The 25,393-nt window shown below is 42.0% G+C and overlaps 1 protein-coding gene across 1 annotated transcript; it reads left to right on the forward strand.

The window, feature by feature from the left end:
• Positions 1 to 479: 479 nt before the first annotated feature.
• Positions 480 to 1,673, forward strand: LOC148039613 (cysteine-rich repeat secretory protein 55-like). The gene has a single exon (XM_087692173.1). The coding sequence runs from the start codon at positions 719 to 721 to the stop codon at positions 1,478 to 1,480; it is 762 nt and encodes a 253-aa protein (XP_087548299.1). The 5' UTR covers positions 480 to 718; the 3' UTR covers positions 1,481 to 1,673.
• The last annotated feature ends 23,720 nt before the right edge of the window (positions 1,674 to 25,393 follow it).

Consider the following 25,393-nt stretch of genomic DNA (forward strand, 5'->3'; position numbering starts at 1 on the left):
TGGATTAAGATGCACAAACGTTTTTTATATGCCCACCACAAAATGTATTAGAAGTGGTGCCACAAACAGGGTGAAAGCTAGGCCCATGTGGAAAGATTTGCCATGGGGCAACAATTCACATAAGCAATATGTTGCAATATTTCCAATGAATAGACATTATTGGACTCGCAACACTTCCATTCTTACATACATGTCTCATTTTCTCAAAATTGAAGGACATATCACATTGTAGACTTTGGAAGCTTAAACTTTTGGCAAATTGTGAAGACAACCGCTTAAGGCTTAATTTGTGAAAGCCAGCAGTGGTTAGGCGAAACCGAGGTGCTATGTGAGGAACATTTCAAATGGTAGACCTTACGCTGAAAATTAGGCAAATTTCAAATTTCAAATTTAAAATCGTTAAAATTACAGAAATAGGTTTTTTAATAAAGTGTCTTTTGTCATAACATCGGAGAAAGTCGCAAGTTTCGTCTGCCAACGCAAGTTTCAACGAACCATTGACAGAGTCGGGCTTGCTGAGATGGATTCAGCGGCCAGCCTGAGATGGATTGTATGAATCGCTCGTCGCCGGGTCCTTATATAAATTGTGGTGCAGGTCCGCAGTAACGTATGACCTCCTTTTGAACCACAGACACGGAGAGAGAGAGAGAGAGAGAGAGAGAGAGAGAGAGAGAGAGCGGGCCTTCCAATAGAATCTAGGTAGTAAACAGTCTGCATCATGGATATGCGCATGACCACGATTCCAGCCATCGTTGTAATTGGCCTCTTTACACTCGTCCAGCTGCTCGGAATAGGCTGTGCGACATTCGACCCCTCCACGGAGGTCTACATCCTGTGCAACACTCAGAAGTATCCCGACGGCAGCGCCTTCGGCAAAGGCTTGAGCGCACTGCTGACGGCGTTAAAGCGCGAGTCGGCCTCCTCTGCGAGCTGGCACCGTAGCAGCAGTGCCTATGGCGGCAGCGACAAGGTGTACGGGGCATACCAATGCAGGGGGGACGTGCCACCAGACGTCTGCTCGCAGTGCGTCGGGGATGCCGCCCAGGCAGCCCTTGACAGCTGCCCGAATGCCATCGGCTCCAGGGTCCAGCTGGACGGCTGCTTCCTCAGGTACGAGAACTCCCCTTTCTTCAAAGAAGACTCCAGCATAGTCGTGGAGCTGTGCAACACGCAGAAGGACAACAGCACCGCCTTCCAGTCCCAGGTCGAGCAGCTGCTCACAACAGTCACAGCTTCCGCCCCCAACCGCCGGGGCTTGTATGCCAGCGCCAGCGCCCCCTACCCCGACGTACCTGGTGGTCGCCTCTACGCCCTCGCCCAGTGCCTGGGCTACCTCTCCAAGGCCGACTGTTCCGACTGCCTTTCCTCGCATGCTGACTCCTGGCAAGACTGCGATCACGGCGTAGGGGCCCAGATCCACACCGCCAGTTGCTACTACCGCTTCGAGATCTACCCGTTCTACAACGTCGAGATGAGCTAGCTAGACGTGATCACACTTCTACAGCTCCTGCTTAGCTGCAGCGTTCGAAGTCCAGCTCCACGCGGTATATATATATATATTACTCAATAAAAATGTACTTTGACACAAAAATTCCCTTTTTAGTGACAACAAAAATCATCCGAAATGAGTTTCAATCTAGAAATGAAATTGAGAATTTAACCTTGGCACGAAATTGGGAATTTGTATGAGTGCAATTACAAATGATTCCTCGACTGCTACCTCCATTTAAATCAATATCTAAAAATGAACCTTCTCAAACCAAAAACGAACTAAGAATAGGTTGATTGAATCAATGCAATCGTCCTATCAATGATGAGCCACTTTCTTTTCGAATTCAACTACGTAGACACAAAGTTTACCATGAAAGCCATGTGAGAGTCTCTAGCAATGATGGTTGAACATTGGTGTGTTTGAAAACTTGCGTGGGTAGAATAGATGGGATCAAATTCTAGACAAGATTGCGTTTTTCTTATCTCATTTTTCATCAAAATCGTCGATACATAAGTCACTCCAAACTCTTCTTAATCTAATGGCATCACTTTTTCATGGTACACCTTTTACTCTTATAGTAGCTTTTATAGAGATTTTCTTCTCTTTCATTAGGGTTTTCAAATATGCTTCTAGAACTCTACTCCAACCTACCTCACATGGTTGTGTATCCAAATATCAATTCAAAAAATATGAAAACAACCAAAACTCTTAAATTGAAGAAATAATTAAAAAAACAAGGAGTTCATGAGTGCAACTATGCTAGCTTTTGCCTCGTGATGCCACAACTTCTCGAATAGAATAGAAAGGCCACATTTCATACATATTTTATCTCCAAATCCATTAGATCCTTCTTGATATATGTGCCAAAAAGCTCAATTAGAAAAACATATTTTTTATTACTAATCCTTGACAATCAATAAAGGAGTGCCATACATTAGATACCAAGTGCAAGTTCCTTACAAAGTAGGCCATTGAAGGTACACCACTTGTCACTCCCCAAGTGCAAGATTGATCATGCTTCCATGCATGTTCATGCCTCCTCCTCTTGCATCCACTCCTATTCAAAAAATTTATAATCAAAATAATAATAACAAAGGAGATATAAAATAAAATTTAGTTATGAAATAAGTGTTGATAGACACCCAATTGGCACTTCCAACTATGACATCAATCACAATCATACTCACTCTTGAACCACCTCTTAATGCTTTTACTCGTATAACTCCTCCATGTTCCCCTTGAGTAGCCTCCACTCGGGTGTGTTCTTGGAGCCCATGTTTTATGGCTCTTCTTAAGATCTCAAACTTTCTCTTTAGCCCTTCCATGGATTCATCATCTTCAACTTGAGTTACGTGAAGCACTATGTTTAGGAAGGCATGTTACTAGACTTCTAGCCCTTGCCTTTGTAGTGATTCTCCTGCTTTCTACTACAGCAAGGCGTTCAACCATATCCTTGACTCTTCTAAGGCTCCTCTCTTCCCAGGCCTCGGCCTCGGCCTTTATCAAATTGGGCTAATGTAATTGACGTACAACATATGTTGGTAAAGAGAGAGCGGATGAAATTAAGATGGGGTATAAGCACTACACGTGCTAGTGCTCAGAAGTGGGCTGAAATTGCAGCCAAGGCACCTGTGGCTATGGCAAAACAACTAGCTACACTTGTTGGTCCAGCTCTTAAAGGTGATCATGGAGTGGATGAATTAATCAGGGGCATGCGTGATTAGGCTGAATTTGATTGAAATTAATGTAAATGTTGAGAAATTAGATGTCAATGTAGAAGACAAGGGTCGGGCAACAGTCCAAAGTCCATATAAAGAAGGATACAAGAGGAGATGCATTTGGTGTGATAGTTTACAGCATGAAAAGCAAGACTGTACAGCCTACTGTGAAGCCAAAGCAAAAATTTTAGTCTTTTGGAAAGATGGCAAAATACATGCAACAAAAACTAGTTTTCTATAGAGCCAAATTTTGAAAATGGTGGTATGTAGAAGAGGTTTGAAGAGATGGCAGCAAGGACATCATTTGTCACCATAGATGCAACCACATATGGTTTGAGAATTGAAAGGGATGATGAAGCTCATAAAGGATACATGAGTGAAGCAAAATCTTGAGTTTGGATGCAAGAATTAGAGTGCATGGAAAAGGGTAAAGCAGCAAAGGTTGAATTGGCTAATGCAAGGCAAAGTATACGAGGGAAAACAGGATGGAGTATACCAGATGGATTCAATTTCAACCTATGCTAATTTGACTGAGCTCCATAATCAAGAAGCTCTTGTGAAAAGAAAGAGAAGAAGAGATGAGGACACTACTAGTCCTTTATCTTCAGGCCCATCTAAATGCATAACACAAAGTAAAATGGAGCAATAGAAAGAGGCTAAACCAGCCATACTTGAGCATGTTATGAAGGATGCATCTCAAGCGAAGAAACAAGAAGGGAAGAAAAGGGGCGATCAACCCAGTTACAAGCTACAATTGGATCTTGAGACTACCACAAACCTAAAAAAAAGTTTTGGAAGAATGCATACTTAGTATTAGAGTGAAATTCGCACTTAGCGAAGTTCTTCGAATAGGGAAGTGTGAATTTCATGATGTAATCATTGATATGCTAAAACGAGAAAGACAGTTTGATAGTGAAGTTTTGCAAGCATTGATGCAGGTTGATAGAGACATAGAGAAACAACTTTAGAGTAAGTATGATGATGCATGCAATGCTGTTTTGGAATAGGCTGATGCTAAAAATGGGCTAAATGGGAGTGTAGAGAGCAAGCTTATGATTGAAAATGGTATTATGGGTAGTAGTAAGCATAGAGAGAAGGCTATGTATAATGGGGATGTCCATCAACAAGTACATGAAGAAGAAGATGCTCATTTTATTCCAAATAGTCATTATTCATGAACGCATTGGACTGGTGCTACAACAGACATCTCTCTTCTCTTTGATTGATTTACATGAAATCTTGGCTACTTCAATCTTCAGCAAGAGAAAACCTAAAATAAATATCATGATTATATTCCATTCTTCATCTTCAAGCCTTCTTGTAAATCCTAGATGAACAATCCATGGTAGCCATGAAAGCTTAAGCCCAAGCTTTCAATTCTCATCAATTTCTCAAACATTCTTCATCATTTCAGCCCATGGGATCATTTCAATAAGGATTCTTGAAGAAAGTGCAAGGATTAAGCACGATTGGTCAAAGATTGAAGCTCAAGAGCTTCCATGGAGCCAAAATTTGGGGGAAATGGATTTAATGCTTCAATCTTAAGCATTTGAAGCTCAAGATTGCTCTCAAGCATTAACTACATATGTTTTAAAGATAATTTTGGCAACATTGGACCAGGGGAGTCTTTATGAAGCATTTGGGGATCAATCAAGTCATCATCAACCGTGTCCAAGGTACTCTTCTTCAATTTTTAATCTTTCTCATTAATCCATTTGTTGAGCTCAATCCACTTAATTGAGAGATTAAAGAATTTAATAATTTTCATCAAATTTCAGCCAACCATTGCTTGACTCAATCCATTCATGTATCTAGTGCAATATTTGCTTTATGTATATTAGTTTTAATCAGTGAATTAGAGGCTTCAAACTGAAATTCCAACATTACATTTGATCCAATTGATTAAACCTATTGATTGATGAGGTTTCTCACTCTAATCCATTGATTGTCTGAATTCTTTTACCCAAGCTTGAAATATTGTAAAAGGGTAAGTATGAGCAATCAGTGAGTCACTGAATTGCATTGGTAAGACCCTCTCCTTATCCAAATTTTTAAGATTCTATCCCATTGCATTTCATGAAAGGGGTTGAATGAATATTTCAGAAATGCATTTCATGTTGATTGATCAAAATAGTATGCTACTGCCATCTTGATATACCCATCGAGAAAAAAGGTGGATACTGGGGGAGATAGTGGGACAAAAGAGAGGTGACCCTCCCTCACTATCAAAGATCCCAAAGAGGTGCAACCAATTGACCCGGGGGGAACTTTTTCCACCTCTCGGTGATTCGAAGCCCGTGTAGGGAGCCTGTCTTGCCATTTTATCCCTCACATAGTTACAATGAGTGGAGAATTGAAGATTGAAGTGTTTTCAAAGACTCAAGTACCTTCAGGAGAAAAACACGGTAAAACAAGGACTTTATAAGACACTGTAGGGTATTTACCGGTCCTTAAAGGTACACATTTCACTCTTGAAGTACATGTGCAAGTAGTTAAGGGTGCAAGTAGTAAAGGGTGCAACAGGTCCTACTCAATCTTCTACATGGTTTGGTAGCCATTTGGAAATACTATTTTATCTTATAGGTGGAAATGGGGCATTTATTGGTTGAAATAGGGTGCAGTCCTAGATAGTTCAAACATAAAGATTAAATTGCACAATTTTTTGTCCTAAACTTGCTATAGTGTGCTATACTTTATCTTAAAGAGAGCATTGTTGGATTCGATTTGAATCAAAAAAATTTGGAATCAAAGCTTCCTAGCTCAAGTTATAACCATTTTTTTTACAGGGGGTACTACAGGACTACAATATTATGGCAGGGCATAAAGGCAAAAATAAGGCCCGTGATGATTATGCACACCAAATCAGAGATTCTATGTTGGAGAATATACCCCAAGAAAGCCTTGAAAAGCTGCAAGTGCATGGAGAAGTAAATGCACTTAACAATACCTTGTGTGCACATGAAAGTAGGCACGCCCAACATCATGAGGACGTATTATCAAGAGTGTAGAAAATGGTCTTGTCTACTAATCAAACAAAGTCTTCTATTGAGAAATTAGTGGATTAAACTACTCAAATAAAGGCTTCTATAGACAAGTTAGTAGAATCCAACTCTCAAATAATTGCTCAATTCTCCCAATGTATGCAAATGCAAATGGGATCTAAAGAAGAAAAGGAGAAAGTTTGTTCAAACAGTGAGCCCACAATCCCACTTCATTCACCTAACCAAAATGGTCAAGGCCAAGGAATCATTAGACAAAGGGGTATCCCAAATAGCCAATATGAAGTAGTTGAGATTTCACTAAGACATGATGACAATTTGGGCAGTTTGAATGGTGCCAACTCCCAAGCTTTTGGGTTGAATACCCAACTTCCTAGAGGTCCTATGCCAATGGAAAGGTTTCATATTGGTTTTGAGACACCTATTGGGAGAGTTTCATCACAAATTGGGGATTCAATTACCTAGTTCTTATGACTAGTCTATTTTAGGACAGCAATCCTTCCATGAAAGAGAGCTAAAAGATAGGATCATTTTGGCCAAGTTCAATGGCCAATCATCTTCACTATCTAATCTAAAGGGTAGTTAGATCACCCTATTGATTTGGAGCCCAACTCAAAGACAATCAATAAGTCACCCTACATATTGTTTAAGTGCAAGTGAGAGGAAGTAGCCAAGCAAATCAAGAAACTTCTGGAGATGGGATTCATTGAACCTAGTTCCTCACCCTATTCATCTCGAGTCTTATTAGTCAAAAAGAAAGATGAATCTTTCAGGATGTGCATTGACTACAGGGATCTTAACAAGATCACAGAGAAGAACATGCATCCAATACCCAGGATTGATGATTTTCTCGATGAGATAAAGAGGGAAATATTCTTTATAAAGATGGATTTGAGGCCAGAGTATCATCAGATCCACATGTGTGAGGGTGATGAGATCAAGACTATTTTAGGGTTGATTGAGGGATCTATCATTTCCTACTTATGCCATTTGGGCTTTACAAATGCTCCAGCTACCTTCTAGAGTTTGATGAACAAGATTTTATAACCTTTCCTCTTTCAGTTTGACTTAGTTGTCTTTGATAACATTCTAATATACAATAAGACCCTTCAAGACCACCTATCACACATGAGGAAGGCTTTTGATGTATTGAGATATCAGAGACTCTTTGCTAAGCAAAAGAAATGCTCCTTCATGTAAACTGAAGTGGAATTCTTGGGACATATTGTCGGTGAAAAAGGGATACAAGCTGACCCCAAGAAGGTGCAGTGTATTAAATATTGGCCAACACCTACTACTACTTCTTCTCTTAGAGGATTTCTTGGTCTATTGCCCACTCATTAGGCATTACGCAGCTAATGCAGCTCCTTTGATTGACAGATTGAAGAAGGAAGCTTTCTTTTGGGATGCTCTTGCAGATACTAGCTTCAACTAGTTAAAGAAATGCCTTACTTCCACTCCTATTCCACTATGCCTGTATTTTTTGAAGGAATTTACCATACAGTGTGATGCCAATGGCCGAAGCATTGGGCCTGTTTTGTTATAGGGGCACACTACAACAAAAAGGCCTCATAGACGCACATTTAGATGCAATTTTTGAATATAGAGAAAAACTTATGGGCGCGTCTATCTGCCCGTCTATTTGCGCGTCTACCATTTCGCGTCTATAATCGCATGTATCAATGAATTTACACGCACAAATAGACGTGCAATAGACGCACACATACACGCGCATATAGACATGCTGGTAGACGCGCTTTTACAAGCACTGATAGACGTGAACGGAAAACAAAAAATGTCATTTTTCTAAAAAATATATTTAATTTCTTTTTTTAATTTGAATTATGAAGCGCGTGTAGTCTGCATTATAGAGGTGCGAATAAACACGAATAAACTACAATTTAGATGCGCTGATAGACGCGCAAAACAGAACTGAAAAAAAAAAACCAGAGAGCCACATGCTCTCTGGTTTTTTTTTCCCCCTCCCATACATTAGATTGTGTATTTGGGAAAAAGACAATGTATCTTACGGGCACGAGAATTGAAAATAAAAGTCCATGTATTCATTATATATCAAAGCATTTACAAGGGAAGTTTAAGTGCTTGCGACCTAAAGCGTGGCTGCAAGCAGTAGGCTCAAAGAGATATCATACATATACAAGAAAAGAAGGCCTCATGAGGAGGTATGGTGCTCCTCTACGAATCTAAAGAGGAAACATCCTCGCTAGTACCACCATGGCTACTAGCGTCGCTATTCCCCTCCTTGCTATGCTCCACATCCAGGTTCGCCTACACACACAAAAGATCAGGGTTACTTACATAGACAAGGTGGAGAAAAAGCTATAATTAGTTATACATTTAATAGGAAAGTGTAATATTTCCGCGTATCCGTACCGTAAATATTAACCTTCCGCATACCGTGTAAACCCTGTGTAAAAGGTATCTCTTGCATTGAAATTATTGACCGCATAAGGTGTGAGCCGCGCGCGTGAAATAGGGTCCTCCGTTTTGGTAAATCAAGACCGGGAGGGCAAAACCGCAAGAACCGCAAAAACACCCTCTTGGGAAGGGCAATTTAATTAAATTAATGCAAATTTTTTTATATATTTATCCCTTCCCCCAGCCGATGCATGGCTGGATGAAAGGGAGTGTGGAGGGGAGGATGGCAAAGTGGGGGTTGCATGGGGAAGCTCTCCACGTGGGTGGAGACCCCCTTCCCCACCCCCAAGGCCTATAAAAACACCCCCCATCAAGGGGGTGTGTTTAGGAGGAGAGAGGGAAGGAAGAGGTTGTGAGAAGGAGACTGTGAGGGAGGTGAAGTCGTCGCCATGAAGAGGCCGCCAGTCCGCCGCGCTGTCGCCCAGCCAATGCCATCACCGCCGCCAGCTGCTGTCCAACCGCCACGCCTCGAGCGCCACCACCATCCTGACCACGGCCAGTTCGGGCCGCCCGCCGGGCTGACCACGATCCACACGAGCTTCTGTGAAGCTCAGAAGCTTCTTTGGAAGCTTCTTTTAGAAGCTTCCAAAGGGGGCCTCCATAACCCCCTTTCCCACCACCGTCCCGAAATACCTTTCCCACCACAATTTCGAATAGGCCATTAATACCCCTTTTCCGGGATTTGAAGAGGGGCCATAAGGACCCCACTAGACCGTTAGAAAAAGGCTTCCCGCGATAAGTCTTTTAAGCCCTTCACCGCAAGCGACATTCCGTAAAAGAATCTTCCACTTACGAGGAAAGGCAAAGGCCGGAAGGTTGCATGTCAAGGCAAAACAATCCGTAGACGACGAAAGCGAATTCAGAAGCCGAACCTACGTGTACGATGGCCCCGAAAAGATCCCAAGAGGCGACCGCGGGAGGCTCATCTCCGAATATACAAGTGGACATCTCCCCGACTCCACAAGTCCAGGTTCTTCCGTGTTAATTCCGCATAAGGAAATGATTAGGCGCACTTAGCCCATAAAAGGAAATAGCATTTTTCGCTTAAATTTCAAAGCATATGAAAATTGGAAGGGAATACATCTCTTGAGCGTTAGGTAAGATTGAAATTGTCATGAATTTGAACGATTAGAAGGTTAGATGCATGTAGTTTTGGTACCGTTTCAAGATAGTGAGTCTAAACCTAGGCAAAGAAAGGGAATTTATAAGTGCATTATCTTCGTCCTAGACATGCTAGAAATAAGCGTATACTACACATTAGGTAACATACTTCTCATAATGATTTCATAGGAAAAAGGTTAGCATCATAAGGTATCATTCGGAAAGAATTAATAGAGTACTAAAGTGTACGTATGGACTTGCAAGTAGCTTGTAAGATGGAATAAATTAACACTAGTTTTGCAAGAGTTAATCGACTACTTCCTAGCTAGGAGAATGTTATAAATTGCGTAGTCGTCATGTGAAAAATGTCATTCATTAAGAGCCGCAATTAGGAGTCAAAGCATAAGATGCCAAAGTGTAGACAACAAGGTTGTAAGTACAACTATTGATGTAAGACCTAGTAGGTCCTAGGCAAAGTTAGTAGCCAGATTATCGTGCACCAAGGAAAGATAAAGTTATCATGAACCATGCGATACGTAGAGGCAATCAATCGCATGTCTACGCGAATTGGAGGAGTTATAACTATTGATCCCGTTAGATTTAGTTATTACCCTTAAAAGGATCATCCTTGTCGCAAGACAAACCTAGTTGAATTGACTAAGTAATCCAAACCACAAGGATTCGTATAGACATGACTGAGTCAATATGATAGGAATCCTAAGTGTTAACTAGGGTTTAGTGCAATAATGATTCGACCTAGCTTTAGACAAGAACCGTGAATCTAAAGATCTTACACACATTCACAAATGTCGAAGCAATTGGTTGTTCATGCATGAAATGATCTAAGGTTTTATCCTAAGGATCATGATGAAACTCCGATGAAGTTGCATATTTCTAGAACCACGGGCCAACCTAATTAGGAATGATTTGGAGGATACCCAATAAAACCCTGTTACCCGATGGAGGTAAACTCCGAGATCGAGAAACGCTTAGTAATGGATAGAAGGATTCCGTGGAATAGATGCAATAATTGTGCACAAAGCCGCAACATTGTATAGTCTTGGAATTTGTCCACAAGAGAGTTTTTGTCATCTCTCGAAAATGAGGTTGGCAAGTTATTGAAAGAATTTAACTTACAAGAGGATGTCTAATCATCCTGTTACTCACTTTTGGAATAATTTGCCAAGGAAAAGGAAAGTTAAGTACTTGCCTTGAAGCAAATGACCAGACTATAAACCAAAGCGACATGGTCGCTGGAACCTACCACAACTAAACACTAAAGTATGGGTAGGGCATGACCCTAACCCAAGAATGATAGGAATCTTGCCAAGTTGCAATTGATTCCGGATCGAATGCGGGTTGCCTTCGGAGAAAAGAAGTCACTCCTTAACAGTTGCCAGCTAAACGACCATTGGAATTGATTGTGCTTGTAACAGTTTAGAAAGGACTGTTTGCATTGTTTGCTCAATGAACTAAAGGATGAAAATATATCTAAAGCTTCAGGTTGGTGCCTGAGAGGCAGCTTCAGTTACCCCCGACTGCCTGCCTGACCCTAACCAAGGGGGTTGTGAACCGCGCCGGGAACGTGGACCGAACCCGCCGTGAGAGGTCTCTCCGTTGAGTTCTGCTTGGAGCAGGAGGACGCTTGGGTGCCAGAGGGGGCTCTGGCCGTAAATCCCTCGCCTTCCGGGCCCTGCACAAGAGACTAACGTGACTCGGGATTGGATCTCGAGGCCCGCATACTAGTCTACGGGCGGAAACTTGGGATAGTAATCACAGGAAGGATTACTGGATAGCCTTCGGGCGGATTATGAAAGCGCCTACGGGCGGGAACTCCTTGTATTTCAAAGATAAAAGGATAAAATGATAACAAAGAAGTTGTTTGACATTGTTTTCTTTATGTCCTGTGATAAGATTACGTGAAGGAACCAGTGCATAACAGGGTTAATCAAAGAAGCTGTTTGTATGTGTCAAACTAATGTGGTAGGTAATTACATAACTAAAACAAACCGAGGAAAGTGCGGAGGATGGACCATGGGTCCGTCCTACGGATGGGTGGTCCCGGTTAGCCGGGAACTTTTCTCAAAATCTTTGACGAACAGAAGGACGATCGTCATCACCGAAACAAGCAAAGAGAACAATGACTTGGAAGTACCGATTACCCGATTCAGGCTGTTTTAGGGGAACGGAATGGGACTATGCCTTTTGGCAGAGAGGTCGAGCCTTGCATCCCTCTCGTTTCCCATTCTCCTTGAACCAAGTGCAGCATGAATCCGCTTCAGACCGGGCGTTCTGCGTAAAGTAGTTCGATCAGGTCTGACGCTAGTCGCTGTTAGTAAATGACCAACAATTCCAGCCGATCCTAAGTGGGAAACGGCCAGGACGCTTCCGTTACGTGGCAGACGCGGAAAGTCCTAGATGACAAAACCTGCAACATTCCATGGGAGTGCCAGGTGGAGTTTTCTAGACAACCTTTCCGATGGACTGCTAAGACGTGTCCTAGAGGGTTCCAGTGGACACGTTACAGAAAGTAAGAAAAACATACCTCCTCTAGCTGTCGAATCCTCATGGCCCGGTTGTATTGGTCCTCAGTGATGAGACCCTCCTCATAAAAGTGAAGCCATGTCACTGCGTGGTTATGGCCTCAATGGTACCCTACCTCTCTAGGAATAGGTGTCCTACCAACGATGGTAGTCTGCAAAACATTTAGAGATATACAAACAATTATGAGTCACAATATATTAGTCTAAAATATATAAAGAATTGAAAGAAATATAAATTAAAAAAAACTAGAAATCAAAATATACTTACAAACTCTGCCTCCCACGACTCTCTGCCACTCGATCCGTAATGCGACGATCCCATGGTTTCCATTTGGATCCGTCACGCCTCTGCGTGCTGGCGACTCTTCACTTTCTCAGCTGCTTTCTTCTTGGCTTTCTTCCACTCTATGCGGTGGCACATAGGTGGTTGGCTATAGGCTCCACGCCCCTCCTCCAGCCTCTGCAGTGAGTCCCTGGCCCGTGTCATGAGGTGGGATCTTTTGTTGTGAAGCATATCCCTCACTTTTGTACGTCCCCAATCATCCAAGAATCACTGACCCTTAGGATTTGGGTACCTCCTATGGACTGCCCTCAACACCTCCTGCCACAAGCCGCTTTTCTAATTTTTGAAGGCAATGAAACAATCTTTATATGTCGCATGCACGACGCTCCTCATGTACGCCATTACATCCCTTTCCTCATCATTATGAAAGATGCCACCAGCATCTGTAACTCTATAGTACTGGCATACAACCTCCTCTACGTGATCTACTGGTGAGGGTGATCGCTCGCCACCTCCTAGGCAACCCCCACACAAGCCTCGTCCTCCCCCTTGACTCTCCCTCCTCCCTCTCTGTCGACTGCCCTCTGCCTCGCTGGACGCACGAGCTTCTGCAGATGCACGTGCTTCTGCAGATGCTTGTGCTTCAACTGATGCATGTGGAGTACCTGCAAATGGAGTACCTTCATATGGAGTACCTGTATGTGGAGTACCTGCATGTGGAGTCTGGGAAGTAGTGCCAGGCAAAGACGCCAGAGGCGTCCTAGACATGACACTGAACACCTCGTCCGCTGTGGGAGAGCGGCCAAGGTGTCTGGTCATCTCTCCCATGAAGTCTTTCCTACTAGGAAAACCTCCAAAAAATGCATTGACCCCCCTGCCAAAGGAGGCCAATGTATCATTCATGCGATCCACATCTGGGTCATTGCTAGATGAACCAGGATACGACATCTGCAAAAAAAACACAGGAAAAAGACAAATTTATTTACATACAAAAAATCATATATTACCTACATTTTCAAAGAGCTTTCTTTAGACATTGAGCATAACACTTAAGTGCTAATGATTCTCTTAAACAAGAAAAATGATAAACACAAACATGGGATACTATACATACATATCATTGCACCCTTAAACTTCTCTATGGATTTTTCAACTACCTAGAAAAATGATTTACACACTATGCTTCCCAATAGTTTGCTTTGTTTCAAAAAGTTGGCTGAGATGAGATGGCTTAAGACAAAAGAGATGTAGAATAAGGTTAGTGCTCATATATGGCACATCCATGTTACAACTTAACTTTAAAATTAATAGCTATCATAGCAAAATGATAGATCCCTACTAAGGACAACTCTTTGGAAGGGTAAACATAGAAAAATTGTCCACTTTTAACATAATGGCACACTTATACTCATAGCCTTCATGAAGAAATATAGAGGTCATACTCTTTGTCATGAAGCACTAAGCTCTTCATTCAAGGATCACAAACAAAGAGCATTAACATACCACTCCTTTTGCAACGCCACAACAAGTGGAAATATCGAGTCACACTATTACATAATGATGTTTTATGTCGATTACGTTGCATTGCTACTCACATCACTATGATACATCACTTGTACATGGCTTGCAACAATGGGGTTTGTGCAACTTAAGTGACTAGAAGTGCATTATTTAGGAGATGTTGTTTAACATTGACCAATGCATCAATGAAATGACAATGTTACTTAAGCAATATTTGTAGCAAATGAAAATGAAAAAGAGTGGAACAAAACCTTCCAAATAGGCCGATTTCAAATGGAGGATGATGTTAGAGATCTTATTGATGATAAGTTGACTGAGATTGTGGATGTAGTGGGAAAGATTGACCTCATAATTGGGGGAAGCCCCTGCAACAATCTCTTAGGAAACAATAGAGTAAGCAAGTAGGCTTGGGTAGCAAAGAATCCTATCTTTTCTTTAAATTTCCCAAGATTATGAGTAGCTTAAAACATATAATGCAAGCAAGAGGTTACCTGAATATGACCAAACCTCTTAACAGCTAGTATTTTTTTGAATAGGGCATGATTGGATGTATATACGACATAATTACACCTGGATCATACACTAGGACATGATATACATGTATATACGACATGATATATATGTATAGGGCATATACATGCATAGGACATGATATACATTACCAACTTTACTTGTTTCTGAGTATTACAAATGTACATCCAATCATGCCCTATACAAATGTGATTGGATAGGGCATGATGATTGGATGTATATATAAATCACAGGTTGACTTGTGCATTTGCAATATATATATATATATATATATATATATATAGAACTGATCAATATACTCACATGTCTCATTTAATGTTGTGCACTTAACCTAGCCATGCATGCCAATTCATAGCATGAGTAGATTGATGTAAATCAGTTGGCTTATGCATATGCAAGCTATTCCAATCATGTCAAGGTGCACTTATAGCTCACATATCTTTGATTGATTGATGGATAATATGCCTTTCTCTATCTCTTTCGTGTACACCTTCATTGCATTATCTTTCTCTAGCTAAAAACCATTTGTGCTTTATCCACCTATTGATACGTAAGTGGGATAATATGCAATTGTAAGTGGGATGGTCTAGTAAGCCAATGTGCTATCTCTTATCCTCAAGCTTTGTTATATATGTCACCACATAGGTCAATTGATTTCCTAAATGCATACATTGATTTCTTAAATTGTTGCTGCGCATCTGTAAGCGCGTGTAACAGGAATTATCTGTGCATATACACGCGCTATTACACACATTGACAGACGCACCACGGAAGTATAGAAAAATTTAAAAAAAGTTGTGGCTTTCTTTTCAAACCTGTGATTTCCTGCGTTTTTTGTGCGTTTTCTGTAGTTCAAGCTCGACATCACTACTCGTGTCTATCTATCACTTCATGAAGACAATGAGGCAAGGAAATAAGAGTAAAAAGAGGACAGGAGGAAAGAAGAGCCAAAGAGTAAAGAACAAGAGCCAAACAGCAAGGAAGAGAACAAGATTGAAGCAACTTACCAAGGGAAGGGAGAAGAAGGACAAGGAGCTTGCAACCTAGCCACCGCCACCCGTTAGAACAAGCAAAGAAGGTGAGTTCTTCTTCTCTCTCTCAATCTTGTTTGGTTTCTCTGTTTGTTTGTCTCTCTCTTCACATGCTGGATCTTGTCATCTATGGAGGTTTTTTAGCTTTGTTTTTTAAGCAAGTTTGAGAAGAAATGGTGGATTGTGCGTGTCTGTCATCAGCGCGTCCAGATGACAGTGTAGACACAGCTATAGACGCGGAAATAGATGCGTTGATAGACGCTCACAGAGATGCACTAACAGACGCTCACAGAGACGCAGGTATAGACGCGCACAAAGACGTAGGTATAGACGATATATGTAATATGTTTTATCTACACAGGGTAATATGATTTTTCTTGTGTAGATGTGGAATCTTGGATCCTCCAGCACCCCATTCAACAAGGAGCAATTCATGGGGGAGATGACCAATTATCTTGGTCGCCCTCCCACTGCAGATGAGGTTTTCAGTGTGATGTCTGGGACACCTATCACATCTTTGCCTACACAGGGGTCAGCTGAGGTACATGGGTCGGCCGAAGCACGTGCATCTGCAGAAGCACGTGTATCGAGTGAGGTAGAGGATAGTGCAAGTCGAGGGAGGAGGGAGAGTGGTACGGGAGGACGAGGAGGTCGAGGGCTTTGTGGGGGTTGCCTAGGTGGTGGCTCTCGATTACCCTCACCGGAAAATGAGAGAGGTGAGCCTCCACAAATTTACTACTCTATCACTGATGTTGGTGGTATCTTGCATGACTTTGAGGGGAGGAAAGTGATAGAATACTTGAGGAGTGTCGTGTATGCCACATACAAAGATTGCATGATTCCCTTCAAGCACTAAAAAAATGGTTTGTGGCAAGAGATGCTACGGGCAGCACATAAAAGGTACCCTAATCCCGAGAATTCACGATTCTCAGATGATTGGGGATGGTCAAAGGTGAGAGACGTGCTTCATAACAAGAGGTCTCACCTTATGACACACGCCAATGAGTCATTGTGGAGACAAGAGCAGGGGCGCCCTGGGTATGGCCAACCACCCAATTGCCACCGCAAGGAGTGGAAAGAGGCCAAGAAGAGAGCAATGGAGAAAATGACAAGTCGCCAACACATGCAGAGGCGCGACGTATCCAAATGGCAACCATGGGATCGTCGCATTATGGATCGGGTGGCAGGGAGTCATGGGAGGCTGAGTTTGTAAGTATTATTTGATTTCTTTTTTCAAATTAAATTTTGTAATTTGTTTCACTTCATTATGTAGTGTGTTTTAATACGATGTATGTTTAAATTGTTTTGTAGTATCATATCATTGGTAGGATGCCTACTCCTAGAGAGGTAGGCTACCATCGAGGTCATAATTGGGCATCCACTTGGCAACATTTCTATGAGGAGGGACTCATTACGGAGGAGCAATATAATCACGCCATGAGGATTCCACCACCAGAAGAGGCATGTTTTATTTTTTACATGAAAAGTATAGATAACTCTAATCTATTATTTGTAATGGTATTTATATACCTTAATCCTTTGTGTAGGCGAACCTTGATGCAGTTGAGGATAGCGAAGGGGGGACTAGCAGTAGCGGTGGCGGCAACGGCAGTGGCACAGACAGCGGTGGTGGTAGCGATGATGATGCCTCTTCTGAGGAGATATAGAGGAGCCCCATGCATGCATGCCTCCCCTTGGCTTGTCATTTTCATTTTTGATATGTATTACTTTCAGCTAGTGCTTGTGACCATGATGTCACAAAGCACTAGAACTCATAATGTAAAAACGTTTCATCTATATATATGAAATTTCGTGTGCTACATACATTGTTTTGTTTTCAGTATCCAATCTTCGAAATAATCTTTCTCTGTTTTCCCTAAGCATACAATTGGATGTTGATGGGAGAAAAAAAACCAGAGAGCATGTGGCTTGCAAAGCCACATGCTCTCTGGTTTTTTTTCCATACCTCTGTTTTGCGTGTCTATCAGCGCGTCTAAATTGCAGGATAAATGCACGTCTATTCTCGTCAAAAAATTTCAGAGTAAACGCGGTTTTAGACGCGTAGATACACGCTTGTATAGACACACAATATGAATATGTCCACTTTTTTATAAATATGATTATATATTTACGTAGCACCTTTATACACGCGTCTATAGGGGCGTCTAAGTGTGTGTGTAACTCTGATCATAAGCGCGCTTTTAGACGCGATTTTGTAGACGCGCAAATAGACACGTTAATAAATGCGCCCAACATTTTTTTTCACAATTCAAATATTGTGTCTACAAGCGCGTTTATGAACCCTTTTTGTTGTAGTGGATGTGCATTATTCTTTCTTACTTTGTTTTTGTGTTTTCTCTTTCTCTTTTACTTTTTTTTGTTAAAATTCATGTGTATTGAGAGAGGGAGAGGAAATGAGAGAGGGAGGGAGAGGGAGAGGGAGAGAGGGAAACATTAAACATAATAGGAAAAGAGAGAAAGAGAGGGAGAGGAAGATGGAGAGGGAGGGAGAGGAGGAGAGGGAAACATTAAACATAATAGGGAAAAAGAGAAAGAGAGGGAGAGGAAATGAGAGAGGGCGAGAGAGAGGGAGGGAGAGAAAAGAGAGGGAAACATTAAACATAATAGGGAAAGAGAGGGAGAGAGAGAGGGAGAGGGAGGGAGAGGAAATGAGAGAGGGAGAGGAAGAGAGAGAAAAAATTAAACATAATAGGGAAAGAAAGAAAGAGAGGGTGAGGGTGAGGGAGGGAGAGGAAATGAGAAAGGGAGAGAAAGAGAGAAAAGGAAATGAGAGAGGAAGAGGAAGAGAGAAAAAACATTAAACATAAAAGGGAAAGTGAGAAAGAGAGAAGGAGAGGGAGAGGGAGGGAGAGGAAAGAGAGGGAAACATTAAACATAATAGGGAAAGAGAGAAACAGAGGGTGAGGGTGAGGGAGGGAGAGAAAATGAGAGAGGGAGATGAAGAGAGAAAAGGAAGGAAAGAACGAGAGAGGCAGGGAGAAAACATTAAACATAATAGGAAAAGAGAGAGAGAGTGAGAAAACATTAAACATAATAGGGAAAGAGAGAAAGAGAGGGAGCGGGAGCGGGAGGAAAGAGAGAAAGAGAGGGAGAGGGAGCGGGAGGGAGAGGGAGAGGAAATGAGCGAGGGAGAGGAAGAGAGAAAAGGAAATGAGAGAGGGAGAAGAGAGAGAAAAACATTGAACATAATAGGGAAAGAGAAAAAGAGAGGGAGAGAGAGAGGGAGAGGGAGCGAAAGGAAATGAGAGAGGAAGAGGAAGAGAGAAAAGGAAAGAAAGAATGAGAGAGAGAGGGAGAAAAGATTAAACATAATAGGGAAAGAGAGAAAGAGAGGGAGAGGGAGAGGGAGGGAGAGAGGGAATGTTGAGATATCGAGCTCCACTCGTGATACGCCAGGGTGACCGTTGTATATTTATGTCACCGACTTGTCAGTTGCAGACGCGGTTGGTACACCGCCCATGAATAATAGCTACATGATAGCTATCCTTATCTACTCTAGTTCGTGGCTCAGTTAGTATGCCACCTTAGTTAGTTGAGTTTGGTTTGAGACCCATATATAGGGTTCTTCTATTTCTTTGTACTTGAGTTCTTTTGGCTTACACAACTAAGAAGAGGAAAACTGTTTTCAGCCTCCACCCTTGTGTGTCTTCCCCCATTGTGCAAGCAAGAAAGCTTCAAGCGAGACTCCTTCCTTCTCTCCCACAATCTTGACATGGTATCAGAGCCTTGTTCGTGGTAAGGAGCTCAAGAAAGCAAGCCAAGCTCGCGGTGTTCTGGTAAGAGGAGCAGTGTTGCTTTCATTTTCTGTTTCGGGAGCAGATCTCTGCAGGTAGCACAGCCGGAAGGTGCAGGAGTGCATTGTCTCAGGTTGAGACGCCCTTCGCGGTGAAGCAAGAGGGCAGTATATGCTGCGGGAGAGGGCTTTAGCCCATGGCGACCTTGTTTTTTTGATTTGAGGCCATTTCGGGGCCTGTTTTGGAGGCGGAATTTTTCTGCACGCACTCAGGAAAAGGCCCAGTTTTATGCTGTGCAGCCACTGTTCTACAGGTCGGTGAATAGTTACTGTAAAAATTGCTTTGTATGCTTGTACGCAGAGACATTGGGAGTTACAGAATCATCCCTGTTGCCTGTTGATGCAAAATCATCACTAGGAAGTGACTGTGTGGTCAAATACCACTTTCGCCAGTTTTGCAGATTTTCCCTTGTGAGGGTGAAGCTGTGGTTTTTGCAGTGACAGAATTTTTTGCAGTCTTCTGTAATGGCATCTGATTCTCTTTCACAGATTGTCACTGAAAAGCTTGACAAGAACAACTTTCAAGCATGGAAGTTTAGAATGACGAATTTCCTTATGGGAAAAGGATATTGGGAATTTGTTGCAGGAAATGAAGAAGAACCAGTTCTTCCTGATGTTCCCAATCAACAGCAAATGCAGGCATTCAAAACATGGCATGAGAGAGCCAGGAAAGTTATGTATTGGCTGTCTATCAGTATTTCAGACTCTATGATTGTGCATATTCAGGATGCAAGTACGCCAAAGGAGGCATGGGATACTTTGTCAAAAATGTACAGCACAAATACGCAAGCCAGGAAAATGCAGCTCAAGCAAGAGTTGCATAATGTGCAAAGAGAAAGTATGAGCATCAACGACTACCACATGAAGGTGAAGAAGATTGCAGATGCACTTGCTTCCATTGGGTCGCCAGTGGAAGATGATGATTTAGTTTCCGTGACCTTGAATGGTCTAGGAAAGGATTATGCACAGTTTCGGACATCCATTTCAGTTCGTGAAAGATTTCCTGATTTTGAGGAGTTGATTGCTCTTCTAATTTCTGAGGAACAGAGAAATGGTGGTGCATCTTCTTCAGGAGGAACTTCAAAAGAAGCTGTCTTCTACTCAAATGCTGGAAGAGGTAGAGGCAGAGGTAGAGGAGGCCGATTTGGAGGCCGTGGCAGAAATCAAAATATACAGCAAACTCAAGAAAACCAGTCCTATGGAGGAGGACGTGGTAACTCTAGAGGCAGGGGGAGCCAAAGAGGTCGTGGTGGATGGCAAAGAGGCCAAAATGCAAACAGTAATGTTGAATGCTACTACTGTGGTAAAATGGGTCATATGGCTAAAGACTGCTATAAAAAGCAGAATGACATCATGAATGGAAAACTGCAACAAGGGAATTATGCATCTTCTAGTAGACAGGGTGATGACAGAAATGAGCATTTGTTCATGGTGCAGCACATGAACAATTCTATGACAAGTGCAGAAGAAAGCAATGATGTATGGTATGTTGACTCAGGTGCATCAAACCACATGACAGGTCATGCAGAATGGATGGAGGATGCAAGAAAAATGGAAAAACCAGGATTTGTGGAGACTGGTGATGATACTGCACATCCTATTGTGCAGATTGGAAAAATTCCCTTGTCTATGCAGGATGGGAAAAAGAAATACCTGTCCAATGTATTTCATGTCCCGAATATCACCAAGAATCTGGTTTCTGTTGGTCAAATGGTTGAACAGGGCTTGCAGGTCAGATTTAATCCTCATGGATGCTTTGTTGAGGATATGAAAAATAAAGGTCGCTTGATAGCAAAAGGAAAGAAGAAGGGCAGAATGTTTACGTTGGATGCAGACATGTCTGAATTGAGTGCAGCAATGTTTGCACATGGGACCGGTGTAGTTGCAGATATTGATATCTGGCATAAACGCATTGGTCATGTTAATGTACAGCGACTTAAATCAATGCAGGCCCAAAATATTGTTGCAGGATTGCCCAAATTCAAGGTTGCAGAAATGCATAAGGTATGTGAAACCTGTCAGTTTGGAAAACAGGCAAGGAAACCATTTCCTAGACATGTTCAAGAGAGTGAGAAGCCATTGGAATTAATTCACTCTGATGTGTGGACAACTAAAGCTGCATCTCTTGGAGGCTGTCATTATTTTGTCAGTTTTATTGATGACTATAGCAGAAAAGTTTGGGTGTATTTTATGAAAAAGAAAAGTGAAGTTTTTGGGCATTTCAAATCTCTTAAAGCTATGGTTGAAAAAGAAACAGGCTTGCAGATAAAATGCCTAAGGTCAGATGGAGGGGGAGAGTACCTCTCAAATGAGTTTGCAAAGTTCTTGCAGGAGCATGGCATAAAGCAGCAATATTCATGCAGTTATACCCCACAACAAAATGGAATTGCAGAAAGGAAAAACAGGCATATTGGAGAGGTATCTCGTGCCATGCTCAATGAAAAAGACTTGCCAGATTTTTATTGGGCTGAAGCAGTTGCTATAGCAGTCTACATAATGAACAGGACTCCCACTGCAGCAATACATGGAATGACTCCAGAGGAGAGGTATACTGGTAGGAAACCAGATATTTCTCATTTGAAAATTTTTGGTTGCATTGCCTATGTACATGTGCCAGATGAGCTGAGATCCAAGTTGGATCCAAAAGCTGAGAAGTGCATCTTTATTGGTTACTCTCTGCAGCAAAAAGGGTATAGATGCTATAACCCTTCTACTCGTAAGTTTACAGTGAGCAGAGATGTTGTTTTTGATGAGATGAGTAGCTGGTATAAACCAGTAAATGTGATTGATGATGAAGATGCACAAAATGGTAATGCTACACAGAATTCACAGCAGCAGTCACAAAATATTAGTGGACCTCGAGCGTCCTCTAGCAGTGGTTCACATTCTTCGCCATGGACAGGCAGATTGAGATCAGGAGAATCTTCTCAAAGCAATGCAGATAGTGGTATGCAAGTATCACGAAAAGGAAAAGAGAAGGTTGATCAGCCCATGTTTGATGTGAATGCAGGTCACTCTTATGTGGATGGTGAATCCAGTGGCTCAGAACAGAGCATTGATGATGAGTTGGGTATTCCTTCTATTGTTACACCTGGAGTAAGGAAGACCAGGGATGTTTTGAGAGCACCTGGGAGTGAACCTACTTTGCGCAGGTCTACAAGAGCTAGGTATCCTGTGGATAGGCTGAAATATGATGGATTTACAGCCATTCACTATGCATATATGGTCAAAGTGATACAGGAACCAGAACCCACATCTTTTGAGCAAGCCATGGGAAAAGAAAAATGGGAGAAAGCCATGGATGAAGAAATGGATGCCTTGGAAGCAAATGCTACATGGGAGTTAGTACCTTTGCCTAAAGGTAAGAATGCAATTGGCTGTAAGTGGGTTTATAAGGTGAAGCACAATGCTGATGGTTCTGTGAACAGATACAAGGCAAGATTAGTAGTCAAGGGGTATGCACAAACATATGGCATTGACTATGAAGAAACATTTAGTCCGGTTGCAAGGATGGCAACCGTAAGAGCAGTCATTGCTATGGTTGCATCAAAGGGATGGTCTTTACATCAGATGGATGTAAAGAATGCCTTCTTGCATGGTGATTTGCAAGAAGAGGTCTATATGGAGCAGCCACCAGGTTATGTGCATGCTGTTCATCCTGAGTTTGTTTGCAGGTTGAAGAAAGCCTTGTATGGCTTGAAGCAAGCACCTAGAGCATGGTCTGACAAGATAGGACAGTATCTTGTCACTATTGGCTTTCAGATTTCCAAGGCAGATTTCTCACTTTATGTGAGAAAAACAGAGAAAGGTATTATGCTGCTTGTCATTTATGTTGATGATTTGATTATGACAGGTGACAGTGATGAAGATATCCTTCATGTGAAAATGCTATTGAAGCAGAAGTTTGAGATGAAGGATTTGGGAGAGCTGCGTTATTTCTTGGGCATTGAGGTGATTAGATCACCAAGTGGGATACAGCTCTTGCAGAGGCAGTATGGATTGGACATGCTGTCCAAATATGGGATGATAGGCTGTAAGCCTATTTCAGTTCCTTTGGAGCAAAATGTGAAGCTGAGCACAGATGCATGTGAGCTTCTAGAAGACCCTACTATGTACAGACGCATAGTAGGAAGTTTGATTTATATGACTATTACCAGGCCAGATTTGAGCTATGCTGTTGGATTGGTAAGTCAGTTTATGCAGGCTCCAAGGAAACCACATTTGGATGCGGCTAGACGCATACTTAGGTATGTGAAGTCCACATTGCAGTATGGACTATTTTATGAGACTGGGGTTCAGATACAGTTGCATGGATACACTGATGCTGATTGGGCTGGTAGTATTTCTGATAGACGATCTACCAGTGGATATGTATTCTCTTTTGGGAGTGCTGCAGTCACTTGGAGCAGCAAGAAACAGCCTACAGTTGCCTTGTCGAGCACAGAGGCTGAGTACAGGGGTGCAGCAATGGCTGCATGTGAGGTAGCTTGGTTGCATAAGCTACTTTATGATATGCATCAGTCTACAGATGGGCCAGTTGTCATTTATTGTGACAACATGAGTAGTATACACTTGGCAAATAACCCAGTTTATCATGCTAGAACAAAGCACATTGAGGTGCATTATCACTATGTGCGAGAGAGGGTTTTACTAGGTCTTATTGATCTAGTTTATGTCAGCACAGAGGATCAGGTAGCTGACATATTCACGAAGGCATTGGGCGCAGAGAAGCTGCGCAAGTTCAGAGACCTGCTTGGTGTGCAGGAATTGGGATTGAGCTCGAGGGGGAGTGTTGAGATATCGAGCTCCAGTCGTGATACGCCAGGGTGACCGTTGTATATTTATGTCACCGACTTGTCAGTTGCAGACGCGGTTGGTACACCGCCCATGAATAATAGCTACATGATAGCTATCCTTATCTACTCTAGTTCGTGGCTCAGTTAGTATGCCACCTTAGTTAGTTGAGTTTGGTTTGAGACCCATATATAGGGTTCTTCTATTTCTTTGTACTTGAGTTCTTTTGGCTTACACAACTAAGAAGAGGAAAACTGTTTTCAGCCTCCACCCTTGTGTGTCTTCCCCCATTGTGCAAGCAAGAAAGCTTCAAGCGAGACTCCTTCCTTCTCTCCCACAATCTTGACAGGGAAGGAGGGAGAGGTGGTTGTTTTCTTGTAGTAGTAGTAGTTTTTTTTATTTTCTTGTTGATTGTTGTTTATTTTTCTTGTTTTTTGTTGTTGTAGTAGTAGAAGTAGTAGTAGTAGTGTTTTCTTCTTTTCTTGTTTATTGTTATTGTAGTAGTTGTTGTTTTTTTTTCTTCTTCTTCTTCTTCTTTTCTTATTTATTATAGTGGTAGTGGTAGTGGTAGTGGTAGTCATTGTCATAGTCGTGGTCATGGTCATGATCGTAGTCATGGTTGTAGATGTAGATGTAGTTGTAGTTGTAGTTGTAGTCTTAGTCATAGTTGTAGTTGTAGTCGTTGTAGTAGTCATAGTTGTGGTCGTGGTCGTAGTCGTGGTTGTAGTAGTAGTAGTGGTTTTTTTGTTTGTCGTAGTCATTGTCGTTGTTGATGTTGTTGTAGCAGTAATAGTTCTTTTTTATTTTCTTGTTTAATGTTGTCTAGTTTTTTTATTTGTTGTTGTTGTTGTTGTAGTAGTGGTAGTAGTAATAGTTTTTTCTTCTTTTCTTATTTATTATAGTGGTAGTCGTAGTGGTAGCCGTGGGCGTAGTCCTGGTCATGGTCGTGGTCGTGGTCGTGGTCGTGGTCGTGGTCGTGGTCATGGTCGTGGTCGTGGTCGTAGTCGTAGTCGTGGTCGTGGTCGTGGTCATAGTCATAGTCATAGTGGTAGTCATGGTCGTGGTTGTGGTCGTAGTCGTAGTCGTTGTAGTTGTGGTTGTAGTAGTAGTAGTGGTTTTCTTGTAGT

The sequence above is a fragment of the Lygodium microphyllum genome, chromosome 2 (assembly GCF_053477565.2).
Source record: "Lygodium microphyllum isolate KBCC chromosome 2, Lygodium_microphyllum_v1.1.10, whole genome shotgun sequence".
Classification (NCBI taxonomy): Eukaryota; Viridiplantae; Streptophyta; class Polypodiopsida; order Schizaeales; family Lygodiaceae; genus Lygodium; species Lygodium microphyllum.

Bases quoted from the DNA above. Each gene is read 5' to 3' on its own strand.
- LOC148039613 (XM_087692173.1), top strand. From the start codon at position 719: ATGGATATGCGCATGACCACGATTCCAGCCATCGTTGTAATTGGCCTC.